Raw genomic sequence first — 22,884 nt, 5'->3', positions numbered from 1 at the left:
CATGTCCGCTGACCGTATCCAAAACTTCAAAAATGACAATAATGGTGTTGCGTTTCTTGACGCATTCAATTATTGAATGCGCCAATATGAAAGTTGATGATGAAAATTGAAAATGAAAGTGCACAATGTGGACATAGCCAAATATCATTATGGTCTTAGCATATCAAAGTGTGAAAAAAATTAAATTATATTTATGCACCTTTCCATAAAAGCATGCGGTTGTGGTGCAATTTACAACAGCCTTTCCTTAATTATGTGTGAAGTCAAGCCCACAGTTCACACTTGGCCCCTTTTGTTTTCTTCGTAAGTGTTAAAGGCTCAAAGACTCAGAAAATACTTATAAGTGAGAAACTTTTTATGGCGCTGAGTGGATAATAAACGTGTAAGTATCGCATCTATTTTATCATTTGACACTAAAATATTGTGAGGCTTTTTAAAACGCTAAAAGTAAGCTGCTTGAGTCTTTACAATATAAAATTTCCCATTTATATATTTCAAATTAAACGAAATCTACAATGAGGAACATCGATATATTGTTAAGCAATAGAACCAGTGCTGGCACCCTGTTGAAGATATGAGTGGATGAACCGAATAACAACTTGACAACTGTAGTAATTTGTGACCGCTCTCGAGTCTCGAGTAGACTTTAATGTTTGACTATCAGAGAAGTTGCTTCATTGGCAGATGGTGGGTCTACGTAATTTGGTCGTTATTTCAAACCCAGCGATTAACATTAAGGGCGAAGCCAAACGAGCGTAATTTGTGAGTTGTGAGTCGCAAAATTTCTGCCGGGCAGAATTCTGCTGCATTCAATCCCTAGAGGACTGACGTAGGTCCGTCAACTGCCTATGAATCAATTTCTTCGGTAGTATATTAAAACTTACTCGAGAGCAGTCACTTGTCACATCGTTTACATGCTAAATTAAACTTTATCAAAAATTATGAATATCAATTTTGTCTTGTAATTATTACCAAATCTTTCATTAAAAATGAATGAACCTCATGGTTTTGACCTTTGAGCAATCGTAAGTGTTTCTTCAAATAATTTGCAACTGAACTCTTATTGTCTAACTTCATTCGTTCATCAGCTTTATACATTTTCCATGCATAATATTATAAAAGATTATTACGTTAGTTTTTTCGTACAATTCCTCGAAGACCGACACGGGAAATCTTTAGTGAAATTTTAAAACTCCCAGACTTTTCTAGAAACTGTGGAGGTCCGCTGAAAACAACGAGCGACTGTAATTTGACAAGTATCATCTGACGTGGGTTGAAGAGAATTGAATAATAATATTAAATTATATTTAAACATAATCTATATATATATAAAACTCAAAGGTGATTGACTGACATGGTGATCTATCAACGCACAGCCCAAACCACTGGACCGATCAGGCTGAAATTTGGCATGCAGATAGGTGATATGACGTAGGCATCCGCTAAGAAAGGATTTTGATCAATTATACCTCCAAGGGGTTAAAATGGGGGATGAAAGTTTGCATATGCTAATACTTCTTAACGCGAGCGAAGCCGCGGGCAAAAGCTCGTATTTTTATAAGACCTCAAATTATTGTTTATGTTCGTTACATGTAAACATTTACTCGTATGTATTCGCGTAAAATAATTCAATGTTAAAATAATATAATACAGCGTAGCGCCTTATTCCTGATACAATTTCAAGCATAGAAAAACATTATTAACTATCTGTTTGACCGAGCCTTGCTCGGTATCCGATGTAAATGACATTTTCTAGAAATGATTCCTAGCTAGATCGATTTATCGCCCCCGAAACCCACTATATACTAAACGCCCCCGAAACCCACTATATACTATCTTATCTCACCAACCCTAATGTTGGTAAAAACAAGCTTATAAATAAATACATTTTTACAATAAGCATAGGGAGGGACCACTTGTGTCAGAATTAACTACATCAAGAAATTATCTAAATAATAATATTATTATGACTCCACAAATATTATGTTAAATTCCGTAATCTGCCTCTAACTGTAGAGTTTAACATGCCCGTCCCGCACACAACCAACAAGCCAACAACTATTTATGGTAGAATCTCGACTGGCATACTTCGCCCGGCTTGCGAATACTCGATAACTTTGACATAATATAACGGGAAGTTTCTTACAGGGCAGGGTATCTAAAGTTTAGATTTAGAGCAAAATAGTCCTTGTTGACAACACGACAAGAGTTACTATGCTGCTGAGCTATGGATGCTCATTCATGGATCGTTTCGATCAGTCACGACTAGTGCTGTAAACTGACCGTCACATACGATAAGTGACCGTCATTTATAATAAATGACCGTCATTTAAAGTCATTTATTGTCAGATAGGTCAGATATAATAATTAGTACGTTTTACTTGGTGTGAGAATAATTTTGTAAAAAATATAAGTTTTGAGCATACTCAAAACTTTATGAATGTAAAATGACACCTACTAACTTTCTAAAGCAACTTAATTGGTAACTAGTAACTAAACTTAGGAGTAAATAAAGAAAGGTTTTTTTTTTCAAGTTTTATTGTCAGTTATATTTGTTGCAAGTTAAATACTTTCCTCTTCTTCATCCTCTTCATCTACTTCGTCAGTCCTGTCGATTCCTTGGATCTCAAATTCTATGGCATCGGCAGAAATGAGGAAGTCCGGTTCTGTGTCGGCATCATCTAGATTTTTTTCTAAATTATCTAAATTATATTAAGTATTACAAATTTTGCCTCACCGTGATAAGCTTATTTACGAGGTCCTGCTGAAGTCTATTTCTGGAGTATTCGCAAACAAACTCCAGTTTCTTTCCGCAGCTGCTGAACTTGGCGGAACGCTTAGTAGTTGATAGGCCAGGGGAAATAATTTTTGTTTTGATGCAAAACTTTGCCTCCAAAAATGAGGGGCTATTGTTTCAGTCGTGATCCACGCAGAATGCTTGCCACTTGCCAAAGTAACTGGACTTCGTTCTAAACTCAGCTGCATTCGTCATTATCACCACTGGATCTTTGCCTAGCAATCGTGCTTGTTCGTATATAAAATTGTTGGCCTCAGCTTCTTGGTCATCGTTTAATCATGAACCCATAAATCTAGGATCTAATAGATTGGCAACCAGGTGAATCGGCTGAAGGCAAAAGTCCCTTTGTTTTTTAATTGTTTTTGAGTGGATTTCAACAACTTGCATTTTTTATATTATAATGTTGGTGGAAATTTTTGTTTCCACCAAAATTGGGGATTAGGTGTTTACGGGAAACTGGTACAACAACCACCACCTAGACGAGTTAGCTTGTGACAGAATGAAGTGAATGGCGTATGTTTTATGCTTCAAGAATCAATGGTATTTTGTAAAAATAATGTTTTACACACCCTCTTACCCACCAAAATTCGAATTTGCGAGAAAAATAATCTTTAAAAAAAACTAAGTGCACTAAAGTTATAGCACATTAACTTATCTATAAACAAACCAAAACTCTACCGATATTCAAAATAACATATTATTGCCACAAGTAGGATAATTTAAGTACACCAAAATTGCATAAAATCGGGGGTTTTGTGATAAAACTGGTACGACCCAGCCCACAGCCACCTCCTAAACTGGTTAGCGTGTGGCTGAATGAAGTAAATGGCGTATTTTTAACGCTTAAGGGATCAATGGTATTTTGTAGAAACAACGTTTCGTAAATCCCACCAAAATTTAAAAATTCTCCGCGACAGACCTAAACTGTGTCATAAAAACTCAACTACAGAAGTTAGTGCAATAGAATTCATATATTATGAAGAGTCAACTATATAAAACGACTACATAAAAATAAAAATCTAATCCAGTATCAAGTTTTCTGTTAATCGGTAGATATTGAGTAAAATAGGAAGGGGACAGCCGACAAGCCACCAAAATTGGAAATCGCCTGTTTATGTTTATTTTCTTGGAAAATAATAATTATTTTGAAGAAATAAGGATAGGCCCAAATTATAAGCGTTATGTTCTACTTTTAAAATCAAAAATGAAAACGATATCTTGAAAAAATAAGATAGTTTTCAGCCTTTAGTCATGACTGAAGTGGTATGAACAATATTTAAAAAGTGAAGCGTGATAACTTCGAACAAACTTAAAAAATGGAGCGTAGATTCTCGTACTAAGCTGTAAAACGCTTCTTATGGACATATTTATATGGGATGGTTTAGTATGGACATGGGGTAATCCAATCGGGATCACATTTTAAAGAACTCCGACGCATTTTATGTAACACGCCAGTTCAAGCTCAAGTCGAAACATCATTCGATGTGCGAGAATCGGGACCCTCATTTTTGATTGAATTGTGATTGGATTCCCGTTTCCCAGATCTTCTTTAATGCTTTTACCTCACTGCTTTTGGTGATGCTTATTAACAAGGTTAATGTAACAGAAACAATTTATTAGCACAGACGTGACGTGAGCTCATGAGGGAAATATATTCGAAACACATGGCGTTTGCAAACATAATATTATAGAGATTATTATATTACACACGGTGCTGCTCGCCAGTTCTGTTATAAATACTTGAACTTGACTTGACACGCTACCGCGTGTCTAGATAATAATATATTAAGGATAACTCAGTAATATCAATGTGTCTATATCTATCAGGAAATTATATTTTTATGCAATAGGATATAATATTGCTAGAGGCGTAAACCAATATCGTGAATAAAAAATGTTGTTCGACGTTTGACAACTTTTCTGTAAATATTCTGTTTGGAACGTTGCTATAAATATTACGTGTGCAACATGTCGACTATTGGTTGAATTGTTTACCGCATTTTTTTTATGAAATATGGGCAAACTCCCACGAGCAAACGGGTCACCTGATGGAAAGCAACTTCCGTCGCCCATGGACACTCGCAGCATCAGAAGAGCTGCAAGTGCGTTGACGGCCTTTTAAGAGGGAATAGGGTAGGGAATGGTAGGGAAGGGAAGGGAATAGAGGAGGGAAGGGAATAGGGGAGGGTAGGGAAGGGGATTGGGCCTCCGGTAAACTCACTCTCTCGGCGAAACACAGCGCAAGCGCTGTTTCAGGTCAATTTTCTGTGAGCCCGTGGTATTTCTCCGGTCCGGCTTGACCGGAGAAATACCACGGGCTGTCGTGCCAAAGCATGGCTCTCCCACGTTTATGCATATGCTGGTAGCGCCCTCTGCTCCGACCTTTGCGTAATATTCCCTATTGCATGAATACGTATAAGTCCACTAATTAGTGGACCTACATGATTGGGTTGAGTCAATGTTGCTCGAGATCTGACGGGTAGAGACCTGATACAATCTGATGAAATTGTGAAGATTCACTAACCTACAATACGAGTACTACTATATTATAAAATAAGAAGCTGCAGTTTTTTTTCACTAGTCCATCGAAAAACAATGATAGCAGTGAAGGTCTCGCAATAAATTCACCGTGTTAACGAGAAACGTGCCCGAGCCGAAACGATTTAAGCCGCATTTACTACAAACCCGTATTTATGAGCTAAAAACTGAATTTTGCTTAACGCTTTATCTTAAACACATTATAGTGAAGATTTATTGTATTGGTACTTACTGTCTGCTTTAGTCTAAAATAAATTCATACAAATATCGTACATTTTGGCATGAAAATCATCTGAGAGTTGAGTGTGAGTCATTGTCACTGCTCGTGAAGACGGTGCGATTTGTACTCGTATCGGAATTCTGAAATGAGTCAAAAGTTGCATAAAATAGTAACTAATTCGAAGTAATACTTTGCATTTAATATCTTACGATGCGAAGTAACAAATACTTCTTTATCCGGATACTTCGCATTAAAATTGCCTAGATATCATACGCAAGTAAAATGCACCTATACATCCTTTATATAATACTAGCTGTCCCGCCAAACGTTGTTTTGCCATATAAATAATTTTTGGTATGAAAAATAGATGTTGACCGATTCTCAGACCTACTTAATACGCTCACAAGATTTCATGAGAATTGGTCGAGCGGTTTCGGAGGAGTACGGGAATGAACATTGCGACACGAGAATTTTATATATAAGATAGAGGTACTTCTTACTTCGCATACGTTCGTGCCTCAAAGTATTTGATGTGTTTTATTAGACACCTCAGATTTATAGTGAATGCAATCACAGGAGTGAATTAGCCGTAAATATTAGTTTACGAGTTCCACCATGTTTATCGACCATCTGGTCCCCGAGTGACAGATTCCAGTTTATTACGCCATTACATTAGACATCCGTTCTGTCTCGCCGAACCGTGCTATATAATGGTAAAATTAGGTAAAATTAGGTTTTTAAATTGTGGTATTTATTACTTTTTAATGTACCAGAATTTACCAGAAAAAGCTTATTTCTTCTATTTTAATTTACCAGAAAAAGTTTATTTCTTCTTTCGTTCTTTAAGGCCCGCTTCGACCAAACTGGAGTCTGGAAGTTAACCAAGTGTAACTATCATGGTCACTATTTTATTCTTTGAAATTTCTCTAGAACATAAAGATGTTCTAATCGCAAACAAAGGTTTGCTTTATACCAAGTTACTCGTCATCATTATTTAGTACCCTAAACGAAGTTTGTCGGTCAGCCGGTTGAATTTCTTCCGTTCATGGGCTAGTTTCTTTAATTGTGGGTAGCTACATCTGGTCTATTCCTTTATGTCATCCATCCATTTTCTTCTTGGTCTACCAGTGGTCTCTTTCCTGGAAATCTACCCTCTATGTATATCTACCGTATAAATTCATATTGGGATCCTCTTTGTAGCTAGGTGACCGAACCAAGTTATTCGAAAACCAAGTTACTCGAAGAGTATAAATTATAATGAAATGTTAATTACAGTCCACAATGGCACCGACCGTGACACTTGAATTCTCAGTTTCATATTTTACTCCTATCCGTCAACATCTCCCGCAGAGTAGACAGAATGATAGAGTATACCGACTTAGAACTGATGTTGAAATTTTTAAATTTGACGTATTATGACGAAAATCATCGCTAGGGTTGTTAAATTGTTACCTACGAATTTAAAACTATGACATATTCGCTGGACGTGTTCTTCTTTCGTCGTATTGTTGTTTGTGTTTTGGTACATGCGATTAAAATTGACAGAATCCAATTTTGAAATCTTTATTTTAAATATTTAAAAATAAATTATATCAGCCAGCGCGAGGCACATTCCGTTCATAATCCTATTGAAACCCGACGAATTTGACAGATATTGAAACCTGTCCGTTTCTTTGCAGTCGAACTACTGGTAGTTATGTCTATTGTATCTCCCGTGTGAATATTAACTACCGCGTAATTACTTTACTCTGGGGTTAGAAGTTCGAGTAAAATGTTACTCCAGTTTGATCGAATCCGCCCTTAATATCATAATATTATTTTGTTTTAAATTAATTTTATATTCTTTGCACGTTTTGCTATTTTTCTATTTTAACGCAAAATAATAACAATATTAAATCTCTAGCTCCCTCCCCCTTGCTGCCTCTAGTTGAGAACACCTGCCTACATCCCGGCTCAGTTGTATATCATTCACAATGTATTCCAGATTCCGTTGTCAATTTTTCACGAGTCTCCAACTTTTGATTGGGATACATATCGATAGCGTTGTTAAAAGTTCACACGTTGTTACTCGAATCGGAATTACGAAAGTTCTGCCGAAAAGTAAAAGCAATTATTTATTGTTACGATTGGTAGCCGAATTGAAGTGAATAAAGTGGGTAACTAACGAAAGGACCGAAAAATGATTTGAAACTAGCTGTTGCCCGAGACTTCGTCCGCGTGGACTTTAGTTTATAGCTGCTGTTCCCATACATCGTCGATTGAATAGTTTACATGCAAATCATTAAAGTATATTGTGTGAGAAGCGTACATTTTTCCGGGACAAAATGTATCCTATCTTCTTTCCCAGGACTCAAAGTATATCTATGTATACCAAATTTCAGCAAAATAGATTGAATAATTTAGGCGAAAATTATAAAAGTTTATTGTGAGGGAATCGTACATTTTCCGGGACAAAAAATATCCCCTGTCCTTTCCCGAGACTCAAAGTATCTCCATACCAAAATTCATCAAAATCGATTGAATAGTTTACGCGCAAATCATAAAAGTATATTGTGCAGTAACCGACATTTTTCCGGGACAAAATGTATCCTATGTTTTCCGGGACTTAAAGTATCTCTATACCAAATTTCAGCAAAATCGGTCCAGCAGTTTACGCGTGATGTCGTAACCAAGGGAAATATGGATTCATTTTTATTTATATATAGGTAAAAAAATGTGAATTTTAGACATAGTTACATAATATATGAGCCAGATGATGATGAAAGATGAGTGATTATTATGTTATAAAATGTTAGTTATCCATTTTATGTAACTGTTACTAACAAATCTATGGACAAAATTAGTATGAAATAAAGTTTTATTTATTTATTTATTTATGCACATCACATCTTTCTTCTTTTTTTTTATTTAAAATACAATGGCACACTCCAGGCTGGGTAGAAATTGAAATTATTATCGCACAGGAGAACCTGACGGTATTGTTAAACGTCGCGACTACAAAGTTTTTCCGACCCGAAAATTCCCAATGCACCTATACCTATAGCTTTCAGGAAAATACAATTTTATTTTTTTACTGTAAATATTTACACTTTCGCGAATATGGTCGTCAGTAAAACCTGACCTGAATAAAACATTTTGGGGTAAAGTCATTCGTAATACCAGAGTTATGATTTTCTTGTATGTTAGAAGTTTCTTTGACACTGTCGAGAATATATTTTGTCGTATATGAGCAATGATCAAGAGACTTCTTAGATTCGTCTCAATCTTAAGAACACTACAATATAATATAGAATATAGCGTAAGGTTGGGTTTCACCAGAGGCGTAGTTAAAGTTATGGCCAAAGTTATGATTTTAGTTAAGGCTAATTTAACTTTAACTGTGACTTTAACCTTAACTTTACCACAGAATTTGACAGAAGACGTTGCTGATTCGACAAGGCTTTATAAGAACGTGGGCGGGGGAGCTGCTGGTAAAGTAGAACTGTCAAAAATGACGTTTTTGTATGATGACAGCGTTAGTTAGTTAGGGTTTGGTTAAATATGGCCTCTTGAGTCTTGATGGCGTCCATTTTTAACTTTAACCAAAGATGTGACATTTTGAATTGTAGTTAAAGTTACAGTTATAGTTAAAGTACAACCTACTTTAAGTAGTCTGGTATATTGTTTTTTGGCTGAATAAATTAGTTATTTTATGTTATAAAATTAAATTCCTATACACGCCCTTTGACCTGTTGAATGCGACTTGTCATTTGTCAACAGCTGCACGTTACATATTATCTTGTTATGAGAGCCTGACGATACTCATGGCTGCACATTATTCATGCGTTCAAAACAATAATGCAGCTTTTGGATGCCACTTTAAAGCTTTGAATTAAGCTAATTATTATTTGAGCATTTATTAATAAATTTAAATGTTTATCTACAACAAACATTCCTATACTACTATGAGCAATAATTAATGGAATTTAAATAACTATAATTGATTAATATTGAGAAAATCATGTCATCTAAGAAGGCGTTGGAGACTGATCAGAATTGAAATTACAAGTTGTACAGTACTTTTAGAATTGCGAAGATGTAGGACCAAAGGAGATGAGTTTTTAGCTACTACCGTGCTAGTGGGATTGGGATTCTTATTGCTTATAGTATTCTACTATACCTATACCAACGGTGCTCGGTCACATTTTTTTCTATAAAAGTGACAGCGAAATTAATTCGATAATTTCAAAACGAAAAACGGTCCCACTAGGACAAGGTTGAGTTCAAATTATTTTGCGGAACTCCGAAGGTCACACCAGAGAATACCAGGGTTCTGTACAGACAAGTCGTGGGGAGAGCTCTCTGCTGCGTCTGACGGGTAAATTAACGCACAAAAGAATCCATATTTCCACCGATGTTGATGTCTTAAGCACCATTTTTTATTTTTCCGTCTTTAAATTAATATTATAAATAAACTTACAATTAACTTAAATAACTCCCAAGTATACTAAATATTTTATTTGTGCGGAGAATATATTTTTCTGTAGTAAAATTGATACTGTGAATCTGCTATTAATTTGTGCCTCAACTCCATCTAAATATTATATTAGAGACGAGCTTTTGCCCGCGGCTTCGCTCGCTTTAAGAAGTATTATTAAGTATATACAAACTTTCATCCCCTATTTGAACCCCTTGGGGTTAGAATTTATCAAAATTCTTTCTTAGCGGATGCCTACGTCATAACATCTACCTGCGTGCAAAATTTCAGCCCGATCCGTCCAGTGGTTTGGGCTGTGCGTTGATAGATCATCATGTCAGTCAGTCACCTTTGAGTTTTATATTTATAGATTAGAGATGTGCCGACTAGTCAGTAAAGCCGACTATCCGGCCACTATTGACTATGACTAGTCGCCGACTACGAGTCGGCGACTAGTCAGCGAATAGTCGGCAGAAAGCGCCGACTATCCGGCTTTTTATTATTTTACCATTATTGATATTACATTTAAGAAAAACCTTCAATATTTTGAAATAACGTGAATTGATTTTTGTTTTCATAATAATTATAATTTTATAAAAATGACAAATAAAATCAAAAATATAATTATTCAACTTTCTTTTATAATCAAAAACTATTTAATTAATTAATTATTAAATTACTGACAAATCTAAAAAATTGTAATTTTCTATGAAAATGTGACAAAAATCGTACTGGGGAAATCAAACATGTGCATTCCTTACGTGAAACTAAAATAAGTGAGACTGTTGTTCGTTTTATGGTATTCGAGATTCAACTACTTACAGGTCAGAATAAAACCAGAAATGACAAATCTATCACCACTTTCTTGGCGATCCAATTTGGGCTAACATGCGGCGACATTGCCCCATACGTCTTATTGGTGGGGCTAAATCGTGTAGGATTCTTAAAAAATACTACATAAAATACTTAAAAGTTAGTTCTTCTATTTATAAACTCAATTAAGTACTGTTTTTTTTTTCTAAGAATAAACGACCCTAAACTTCAGAAATCACCGGATTAGCTCATTTTCATACAAGTGTGACTCCTAGACAAGGGTTTTTTTTTATTAATAAAATTGGGGCCGTCTATGGACTGTTCGTCCTTCCTTTTTTTGTTATTTTATTATTTAGATTTTTCGCACCAAGGATAATTGAAATAATACTATAAATTTTAATAAAATGTTAGTATTATAATCTTTTATGTGTTCGGTTGACACCTCCGTGGTTCTTTTTATGAAGCTTCCTAGACTAGGGTTTAAAAAACTGGTTAATATTTGTCACTGTATTACTCTTGGCCGCTTATTTAGTTACAGCTGCCAACTTAGATCACAATTTTCCATTTCAAAATTAACATCAAAAGCCTGCCGAGGAAATTAGACAACCGGCAATGATGGCGCCAAGTTTTCATTGTGAAAACTACAAAATAGTTTATTTATTGATAAATTAAATGCTTAACACTGGTTAAATATGTAATTTTTACTAATTTTTTAATTATTTCTTGCAATTTGGTGAGATTTCCTATGTTTCTGGTTAGTCAGAATATGGTTACGACGTCAATCTGCACAGGTCGCTATATCTTATTAAAAAATTAAATTTTAGTGTTTATAATCAAATTATCATAAATGTATTTTAGTATGCATGCACAAAATATACAATCTTATACAATAAAAAAGTTATAAATCAATAATTAAAAAAACATACATGGTGGAATTTAGTACACTAATACTCGCGCGGACTACTATGGTAGTCCAGCGTTTTTGATGCTAAATAACTATTATTTCATTTGATTATCAGGTTGCAGGAGGTACTGAGGTTTTGTCAAATTTATCAAACGAGGATTACCTGGAATGGCAAGTTTCTAGCGCACTTTACTGAAAAAATATCTTTGAAAAGTGACCCTGGTCTATCATAGTAGTCCACGCGTGTACTGCAGTGTTATTCAACTTATAGAGTTTTAATCTATCGCACAATCATTCACAACATATCGCAGGCGTCTAACACAATATTAATTTGTGGTTATCTAGTGTAAAGTTTACAAGTGGGTCGCCTACAATAGTGTCCAACTGTAACATCAAGATACAAGTCTGTACTGACACAACTGCACTAACTTTGTTTGTTTCCACTTTGATGAATACCGAGTTAGATTGTATTCTAATATCTATACCATTAAGATCATTGTAAAGGTGCAATGTATATCTTATGTTTACCTATTTGTTTGTCTGTTCAATCAGGGATTATCCCGGGTAGTTTTATCAAAATAAACGTGAAGAATAATTAACACCTTCCTATTTGAGTCACGGGATCTACGTTATACCCAGATAGTTCATGATTAATATTGATTGACATAACTTGTCCAATTGCCGTAGGTCTGCCATCTGTCTATTAATCTATATTTTCTTCGATGGCACATGTTTTGACTATAGTTTTTGAGCTACCTTATTCCTGACAGAATCAGAATCGAATCGAGAATCGAATCATCTCGATCTCACAGCTTTTGGTACTTCCAAAATAATTATAATATTTACTAGCACAAAATCGTGCTGCGGCTCAATTTGAAACTAATCAGACTCGTAAATCAAACTCGTAGGTATTATGGTTGGTATGGTATCATAAAAAGAATTTTTAAGTAATATATTTTGCTACGTAGCTATAATTTACCTTTCATAGGTAAATAATATTTTATCCGACTAGCAGGCAGTAATTTACCATGTGTATTAATATTAAATTATCTTTAAAAGCCTTTCATACACGTACGGTAATTCCCTCTACCTTCAAAGAACGAGTTTTAGAATACGTAATTCGTTCTAGATTAATTCTGGCACATTTAAATTGCAAATTTAAACCATACACGAACTTTATCCGTAAGTAAGTCTCATACTAAAATCTCATGTGAAGACTATCGTTTTTGTTAATTATACCCATGTAATGTAACAAAATAATAAATACATATTGTATACTAGCGCCATCAACTATTTGGTATCTGATCTATGATTATCTGTGACCGAGTTAATATGTTACTTATTAATATTATCTGTGAACTATGTCTAATGTCTGTTATCTGTGGAATAAAAAGTTATGGTTAGTCGATTACCAAAAGTTACACACTGCGTTTCAATAGGTTATGTCCCAGTTTAATCGCGAGAATTTAGTAATTAGTTCACAGTGAATATCGATCAAAATGTCCACAAATTATTTGGTTAATGTTCCCAAATTAAAAGGAAGGGAAAACTACGACGACTGGTGTTTCGCGGCGGAAAATATTCTCGTACTGGAAGGTATGGCGAATAACATCAAGCAGCCATTATCGCCTGAAGCTACAGAGACTCAGATTGCAGAGGATTTGAAGGCGAAAGCAAAGCTTATTCTGACTATAGATGCTTCTCTTTATGTGCATATCAAACAAGCCACAACGACATACAGCTTATGGAAGATTCTGAAAAATATGTTTGACGATTCTGGATATGCTCGAAAAATAAGCTTATTGAGAAATCTTATTAGCATACGCCTCGAAAACTGCGAGTCAATGACAAGCTATGTCAGCCAGATAATCGAGACTGCGCAAAAATTAAATGGTACCGGCTTCGAGATTAATGACCAGTGGATTGGGTCGCTCATGTTAGCTGGACTACCGGAGAAATTTAGTCCCATGATTATGGCTATTGAGCACTCGGGCATAAACATCAGTGCAGACGCTATAAAAACCAAACTATTGGACATGAGTGCAGATTTTGAGGTTAAGTCGGAAGGTGCATTTGTGGCAAAAAAATTTCATAGACGCAATGTTGGCAGTACTGCTAGAACGCAAGTTCAACAACATAGCACTTCCGGAACAAATGGAATGTTCGGGAGCTGTCATCTGTCACCTGTCAATGTCAAAACAAACGGCGGACAAAACATGACGTCAAGAACGAAAATTATACGCTGTTATAAATGTAAACAAATTGGACACTTCAAAAATCAGTGTCAGGTTGCAGAAAAAGCAAAATCAAATGCATTCAGTGCAGTGTTTCTTACTAAAGGATTCATTCAAGCTGACTGGCATTTGGATTCCGGCGCAAGCACACACATAGTTTCGAATGTGAACTTATTATCGAATATTTGTAATCGACCCAAAACTAAGGAGATCATTGTTGCGAATCAAGGTATCATGCCCGTATCTTGTTCTGGAGACCTGCAACTCACAACTTGTGTTGGAGACAACGAATTTAATATTGATGTGAATGATGTATTGTGTGTACCCAACCTCACAACAAATCTACTTTCAGTGAGCAGAATAATTGCTAGTGGCAACAGAGTGATGTTTAATAAACATGGTTGTCTTATTTACAACTCACAGAACGAATGTATTGGTGAGGCGATTCTACAAAATGGGGTATACCGATTGATAGTAAGAGAGATGCAACGCCCCTTAGTAGCAGCTGTAAAAACTTCAAGTTATATTTGGCATCGGCGACTAGGCCATATAAATACAAGTGATTTAAATAAACTTAAGAATGGAGCGGCAGAGGGAGTTAGTTTTGATGATAAAAGTGAAAATAGTAAAAGTAGCTGTATAGTGTGCTGCGAAGGCAAGCTGACTCGACTACCATTTCCTAGAAGCACTAGTAAAAGTAAGAATACACTAGAGCTGGTTCACACTGACTTATGTGGGCCAATGGAGAGTATGTCACTCGGAAAAGCAAAATACTACTTGCTGTTTGTCGATGATTTCAGCCGATGGTGCACTGTCTATTTTTTAAAATGTAAAAGTGAAACATTCACATACTTTAAGGAATACAAAAAGCTAGTTGAGAATCAGCAGTCAAAGAAAATAAAGATATTAAGATCTGATAATGGAGGAGAATTTTGTTCGACAGAAATGGCTAATTTTCTAAAGCAGAGTGGTATAATTCATCAGAAATCTAACAGTTTTACCCCAGAACAGAATGGAATTAGCGAGAGATACAACCGGTCCATAGTTGAGAAGGCACGATGTTTGCTCTATGATGCTAAATTTGAGAAAAGTCTTTGGGCTGAGGCTGTGAACACAGCGATATATATTAAAAATCGATCACCAGCAGCAGGCTTAAATGACAATATAACTCCTTACGAAGTATGGACGGGCAGAAAGCCAGATTTGAATCATTTACGGATCTTCGGCAGCCCAGCAATGGTTCATATTCCCAAGGAGAAGCGAAGGAAATGGGACAAGAAAGCAAAGAAAATGTACCTAGTTGGATATTCGGAGAATGTCAAGGGATATCGCTTATATGATCCTGTATCGCGGGATGTTATTATAGCCAGAGATGTAGTCATTATGGAGAAAACAGCTGATGACAGTTTGTCAACATCTATTGTGATCGAAGAAAGCATGAAACCAGGAAGGTCAACAGAGAAATTTTCTGAGAGTGATTCAGATCAAGAGATGAAACATGATAAGACATATGTTCCTGACAATTCAGGAAGCGACTCAGAAGATACATTCATGGACACAATGACTTTGTCACCAGAAGCAGAGAATATTGTCTCACAGAAAAATTACATGAATCTACCAGAAAAACGTATTAGGCGCAAGCCGGACTTTTACCACCTAAGTGCAAACATGTGTGTAGAAATGTCAGATGATCAAATTTCTTTTAGTGATGCTATGAGTGGGTCTGAAAGAGATCAGTGGCAAAATGCAATGCAACAGGAACTAAAATCATTTCAAGATAGTGACTCATGGGAGTTAGTAGATAGACCAAGTGAAGGTACAGTTGTAAAAAATAAGTGGGTATTTAAAAAGAAATATAACACTGAAGGTGAAGTGCGTTATAGGGCCAGGCTTGTGGCAAAGGGTTTTACCCAGAAAAAAGGCATAGACTTTAATGAGACTTTTGCACCAGTTTTGAAATACTCTACCTTTAGGTTATTGTTAGCTTTAAGTGTAGAATTAGATCTAAAAATTAATCATCTTGATGTACCTACTGCATTCCTTAATGGTTTTCTTAATGAAACTGTTTACATGGAAATACCAGAGTATTCAAACATTGTTAACTGTAACAGTAAAGTTTTAAAACTAAAAAGGGCCATATACGGTCTTAAGCAGTCGGCGAGAGCTTGGTATACTCGTGTTGAAGATTGTTTGTTGAAATTAAAATTTAAGAGGTCAAATTATGAACCATGTCTCTTTATGAAGAGTGATAATAATGTAATGATTTACATAGCCTTGTTTGTAGATGATTTTTTTGTCTTTTATAATTGTCAGAATGCATATAAAGAATTAATTTGTGAGTTGGTAGCAAAATTTAGAATTAAGGACTTAGGTCAGATCAAGCACTGTTTGGGTATGCATATAAATGTTCATAAAGATTGTATTACTATAGACCAAAAGCATTTTATTGAGAGTGTCTTAGATAAATTCAACATGACTGATTGTTCAAATTCTGACACACCTATGGAAGTTAATTTGAAATTACAAAAGGATGTAAAAAGTAAAGCAGTACAAAAATTTCCATATCAGCAACTAATAGGAAGCTTGATGTACTTATCTGTGCTCACTAGGCCAGATATTTCCTTTAGTATTAGTTTTTTAAGTCAATATAATAATTGTTTTAATGAAACTCATTGGAAACATTTAAAACGTTTATTGAAATATCTAAAGAAAACAAAGAATTATGGCTTAATTTATAGAAAGACTAATTGTAATCTTAGTGGATTTGTTGATGCTGACTGGGCGTCTTGTACTTTAGATAGACGGTCATATACAGGTTTCTGTTTCATAATGTCAGGATCAGTGATTTCATATGAAGCTAGAAAGCAAAAAACTGTAGCGCTTTCCAGTACGGAAGCAGAATACATGGCCTTGTCAGAATCTTGTAAAGAAGCTATGTATCTCAGGAATCTGTTAAGTGAATTAATTGAACTAGATGAGAATATACCTATATGTTTATATAGCGACAATCAAAGTTCTATCAAATTAGCATCTAATCCGCTGTTTAGTAATAAACGTACAAAACACATAGACACTAGACATCACTTTGTGAGAGAATGTGTATTAGAGAAAAGAGTTGTAATTAAATATGTGTCAACTTCAGAAATGCCAGCCGACATGTTTACTAAAAGTTTAAGTGCAAATAAACATTATAAGTTCCTTAGTATGATTGGCATGTCTGAAATTGCTAAGTAAAATAACTATATTTTTTTGTTTGTCATAGATTCATTCCGGAGTCTAGATTATTTTGTTAGGGCAGGATGTTAATTATACCCATGTAATGTAACAAAATAATAAATACATATTGTATACTAGCGCCATCAACTATTTGGTATCTGATCTATGATTATCTGTGACCGAGTTAATATGTTACTTATTAATATTATCTGTGAACTATGTCTAATGTCTGTTATCTGTGGAATAAAAAGTTATGGTTAGTCGATTACCAAAAGTTACACACTGCGTTTCAATAGTTTTAATATTTAAGTTCATTTATATCATAATAAAATACATATTACCACACAATGCAATAAAAAATATTATTATTTTATCATATTGTTTGGTAAGTAAATAAACTTAAATATTAGTCTCGTTTAATGGGATCTCGCCCTTTGGGTATGCTTAACGATATTCTCATAAATATTTTCAGCTCTGAATACAATAACAAGCTGTTACTTTGACGTCTTCGTTTAGAATTCTCCGAAGTAAAAATATCTCTAAAATATATTCTAGGAATCCACTATCCACCCTGGATATTATGATTTTAGTGTAGTTAGATAAATTTTCAAATACGAATCTATTTTTCGTATAATGTTTTGATAACTTTATCTATAAACATTGAAGACAACCAACGAAAAATAAGCTAATCGAAGATGAAAAACAAATTATTGGTATGAACCAATAAATACAACTTAACGTGAAAAAATAGAAACTTCTAACCTAACATAATATTTCTAGTGTAGAAAATATGGCAAACTTGGCGCGGAAATGCGTATTGTGCGACTTGAAAGTAGGCTACCAGAAAATTGAATAAGGCCTCATTGGAGGGAAAATGTACATTTAAATGCGTAAAGTTGATGGAAATATATTCGGATGTTTCTTTTACATGGTAATAAGTAGTAAAAAGTTCAAAAGTGATAAAAATGTCTTTGACCGTACAATATGTTATCTATCATGTTTAAATGAATTATAGACAATATCTATCGATTCAATTTTGTTTAATGATAACAACATACACACAATATGAAAGGCTTTTAAACATGAAATGATCAATGGTAAAAGTGAGTCACATTCTGTCTCTAAATCATAGTTCAAAATTGAGAAAAGTTATTGAGAATCAACGGTTCCTCAGACAAAGCAGATCATTCCGTTTTAAATAATATGGCAGATATATTATGTTCCAGTCAGAAGACGAGTTAGGTAAGGATACCTGAATAGAATGTGCATCGGACAATCTAATTCTAATTTTTGTATGCCCGGAGCTGCTTGCACTGAAATTTTAAAAAGGGCTTTAACTATGACAAACTGTCCGAATGCTACATTAATACTTTTAGTTGGGAGGAGAGAAAAATTAAGCAAAAAAACAGATGACTGAATATTTGGACAAATTATTTAACATAAAAAATGTTACAAAAGTCATCTTCTTTACTTATCCCTACATACAAAATATGTTGCCAAATAGACATAATAAAGAAAACATTTCTAGGTATCAGCTGAATAGCCTAATATACAACACTATACAGCATATAGCAATAAGACAAAATAATATATTTAAGTTCGACGTAGCAAAAATATTAGTGTCCTAGAAAAATATTATTAGAAACACCACAAGTCTCTTAAAGAAGTGTCACATACATTGTTTACGGAGGCTAGAGCTAAGAGTAAGTTTTCATAATGATGTTAGTAATCAACGTATAAGACATCGCAAACATCATACCACTAACCGGTACATCAAGTCTCATACATTTATTTCCGACTGCGCCATAGAAATTATCGAATGCTAGTTGTTTAAGTACCCAGATCTCGCTAAAGTGTAACCCATCGATCGTGGAATAACCAGACACTATTGTGTCTCATCCGGCCGCGATAACAATAGATAAGCTATTGCTTATCTATTGTTATCGCGGCCGGATGAGGCCGCTTAGGGCTTCATGAATTAAGGCTTCAGTCTCAAAATCAGCGGGATAGATTTATATGGATAAGCCGTCTATTACGCCGCGCGCCGCTCGGTTTTCTAGTTTCGAGTAGAATTTTGGACAGGTCCATATAAATCTAAATGTCGCAGTCATCTCATTGAATCTGCGATTCGATTGAATGACTAACGCATTCATTAAATGACTCCATTGAAATGAATGACTAAAGGACAATTCGTCAAGACGTTGACTGCGACGTTTAACGTCATTAAACGGGATATTATAATTTTTTTCAGAAGACGTTGGCGACTCATAAGAATATTTGAAGCCTTACGTATCAAATTTAACGCAACTAACATAAACACTGTATTATGTTGCAGGGTGGATCAACTCACATAATGACGACGGGCCAGCGCGTGATGGTGCGGCGAGTCACCCGCAGGTAACACGCGCGAATTGCTAGCGACTTGCTCAGCGAAAGGCCGGCCGACATGACGTGACGTGACGTGACATGACATGTATGTGACGCGCTCTGTTCACAGCTCGCCCGACTCCGACGACTCGATACAGGGTGACGAGAGCGAGGAGTACGGCCGAGACGACACCTACCTCATGAATACCAACGCGGAGAACAAGTTCTATGGTGAGTCAAATTTACTATCTCTAGCTGTTTTCATTGGTCACACGTCAAACAGTTAAGCAATAAACGCTGTTCAATATTTCTTGTCAAAAATCATCAAAATCCTTAAGGAAATAAAAGGTGCATAACTAAACTAACTAATGATACAAAGCAGATCTAATGGTCGTATTTCCTCCTCCTATTATCTCGACGACGACGACTTTGTGGCTCAACGGTTTAGTGTGTGGTGGCTCAAGCCGGGGGTCGCAGGTTAGAATCCCGCTGTCGGAACAAAAAGTTTTCAATGTTCCCGGGTCAAGGATGTGATACTTAGCACGGGGCCAGACTGACGTGGTGTGAAGCGTCCATAGATATTTTAACTATATATTTATAATATTATTATGATACATAATTTCTTCTGTTGCGTAGCACAGTGCTACGAATTAAATGTTTTTCGTAGAGTGAGCTACGCGAAACATCGATTTCGTATCGTTTTAATGTAAAACGCCATAATAATATTATTCTATCGCATCGCGTCTTGGTGTGTGATAATTTTTATGCTTCCGTACCCAAAGGGTAAACACTGGACTATATTACTGAGACTTCGATGTCTGTCCGTCTGTTTCTCAAGAACCGCTATATCTAGACTTCTGACATTTTCACGGACTGTTTATTTTTGGTGCCTTGATAACAGCAATCAAGTAAGTAACAAACAATCAAGGAACAAGTTCTAAAAACTAAATAAAGTTAATATTTAGGATGGCCTTCCATACAACAAACGTGATTTTTTTGGCATTTTTGGTTCGAAATCCATAATAGCAACATGTAGACACTTGAAATTTTCACAAAATCCTCAATTATATGTGTACTTTAATATTTAAAAAATATTATAATAAAAAAAATTAAGGGAGCTTAATTATTTAATTTATTATAATATTTTTATACCACAATAGCAACCCATACAAAAACACATTTTTTCCCTCCTTTCGCTCTATAACGGTAAACCCTTCGTGAGCGAGTCCGATTCGCACTTGGCCTATTTTTATGCTACGTTTAAAGTTTTTCTAGTAAACATTTCGTGATGAGACAAGATATAAAAACTTTAAATAAAGACACTAGAACAAGCCGTTTTGACGTTTCGTTTATCCCAGCTTCGCTAAAATTTCAACACAAAACTCACCATTCAAAGCGATAGCTTTCCGTACATTCCGTACGCGAAATTGGATCAAAATCTACGGAAACAACGTCGGAGTCTTTGTCTAGTGGACGTTCCACCAACAATACACTTCCGAGTACAAAAACGTGACGCGTTATAGCCTATTGCTAGCCCGGCTTCTGACATCGCCTGTCAACGGCCCGGCTTTAAACGAACGAGCACCGGAATTCCCGGACCAAAAGCTTTTGTTTCCGAGGAACGTAGATTTAAGCTGCAGTTGTCGATATTATGATCAACAAAACACGTGCGGATATGGAGCCAAAGACAGAACATCTGTGATTTTGAACGTTATTAATTTGTTTTATAAAGCTTTCGTGCTTTTTATGCAAAAATCAAGCAATAATTAATTTGTCATAAGGCTTATTAGATGTTTTGCAAAGATTCACACATCCATTTGGTTTATTTTGAAACTTGTTAAGCCTCTTACTCCTCACGTAACATCTACCTGTTATTTATTTTGGCCTACCTAGATTTGAGGGGGGAGGATTCTCTCTAGCTCGTGTCATGTCTGGTTCTAAAATCTTTCGCTTCTCTTTATCATTTATCACAGTCTTTAGTTCAAACTTCCAAGTGGTAAGTGTACAAAGACGTAATCGTATAACGTTATACATGGGTGAGTGAAACTAATCGCCTCGCCCTCTGAACCGCTGGAATTGCGCGCTTGTGCGTGACGCAAAGGCCTCCTCTACCTCTCACCTGCGACCCGCTGGTAAACCTTGACTACGTGAGACAACTCCTCTATAAGTACTCGTGCCGACTCGATACCCGACGATTTTACGACGTATTATTGCAATGCAACATTGCAGATGCACATACAAACAATGGGCATTGTCCAAAAAAAATCACATTTACTTTTTTTATTTTTTTCGTTAAAATAGGGTATTTTAGGAATATAAATTAAATAATTTTGAAATTGATTGGCTAGTTTTATCTCAATAAATTTTTAAAGTTTCGCTCTGACGTCATCATCGGCGGCCAATTGACCTCTGCAGTATGTTTTAAATATCCTTTCAATCTTATTTATAATGACTGGTTCGTCAAATGCAAGTTCTCATTATGTGAAAGCTGATACGAGAAGCTTACCAAAAGTTCGAAACGTAATGTTGGTCGAATTTATTGCTAATTTAACGCCATTGAAGATCAAACAAAGGTTAAACATACTTGTTCAAAAGTATAAGTAACTAATGGGTATTTTTCTCGTTTATATACAGAAAAACGATCACTGACCTTATTCCTCGAAATGTTTTTGTAATGAGCAAAATTAAAAAAAAATGGACAATCCCCATTATTTTAAAATGCAATTTTCTGTCTTAAGACTGTCATATCTTAAGTGAGCGCTACCCCTGTCTTGAAACTCTCGAAAAGCATTATCAGACTTGTTGCATCGCAGTTTCGGCGCTGTGGGGCAGATCCATCTATGAAAAGGTTTTGTTTAGAGTGTTTAATGTTCATTCAGGAACCGAATATTTTACCTAGGTAGCACTGAAAATGTTTAGAAAATGAAAAACGGCTTAATGTAGAAAGTTGTCAATACTTTTATTGTTTTTAGAAGTAATCTCCTCTCTACACATCGTCGCATTCGATGGAACCACCGAAAAAAGCAGTGGGCCCAGTCTTCCTTAGGGGTCTCTTCTGTGGCATTTTCGTACGCTTTCATCGCATCTTCAGGGCTCGTAAAGCGAGTACCTCGAATTTTATCTTTATTTCTTGGGAATAAATTAAAGCCGCAGAGCGCCAGGCCAGGACTATATGGCGTATGACTCAATATCTCAACACGTGCCATAGTCAAATATTCAAAAGTCCGTCTCGTGGAGTGCGCTGAAGCATTGTTGTGGTGAAGGAGTGTCCTGCTTCGAGGGCGCTGCTGTCGAAATATTTCCAAGACGACAGGCACACAACGATTGACATACCATTCT

At 35.5% G+C, this 22,884-nt stretch overlaps 1 protein-coding gene across 1 annotated transcript in view; it reads left to right on the top strand.

Moving 5' to 3' along the window:
• LOC121738988 (probable cationic amino acid transporter) overlaps positions 1-22,884 on the top strand; it is a 152,433-nt gene that overhangs the window by 106,552 nt on the left and 22,997 nt on the right. The window contains exons 11-12 of the mRNA XM_042131289.1: positions 19,514-19,575; positions 19,676-19,776. Of these exons, the coding sequence (XP_041987223.1) occupies positions 19,514-19,575; positions 19,676-19,776 (163 nt within the window). The remainder of the gene's footprint in view (positions 1-19,513; positions 19,576-19,675; positions 19,777-22,884) is intronic.

Source organism: Aricia agestis, chromosome Z, assembly GCF_905147365.1.
Source record: "Aricia agestis chromosome Z, ilAriAges1.1, whole genome shotgun sequence".
NCBI classification, from domain to species: Eukaryota; Metazoa; Arthropoda; class Insecta; order Lepidoptera; family Lycaenidae; genus Aricia; species Aricia agestis.
This window is presented reverse-complemented; position numbering and strand designations above follow the sequence as displayed.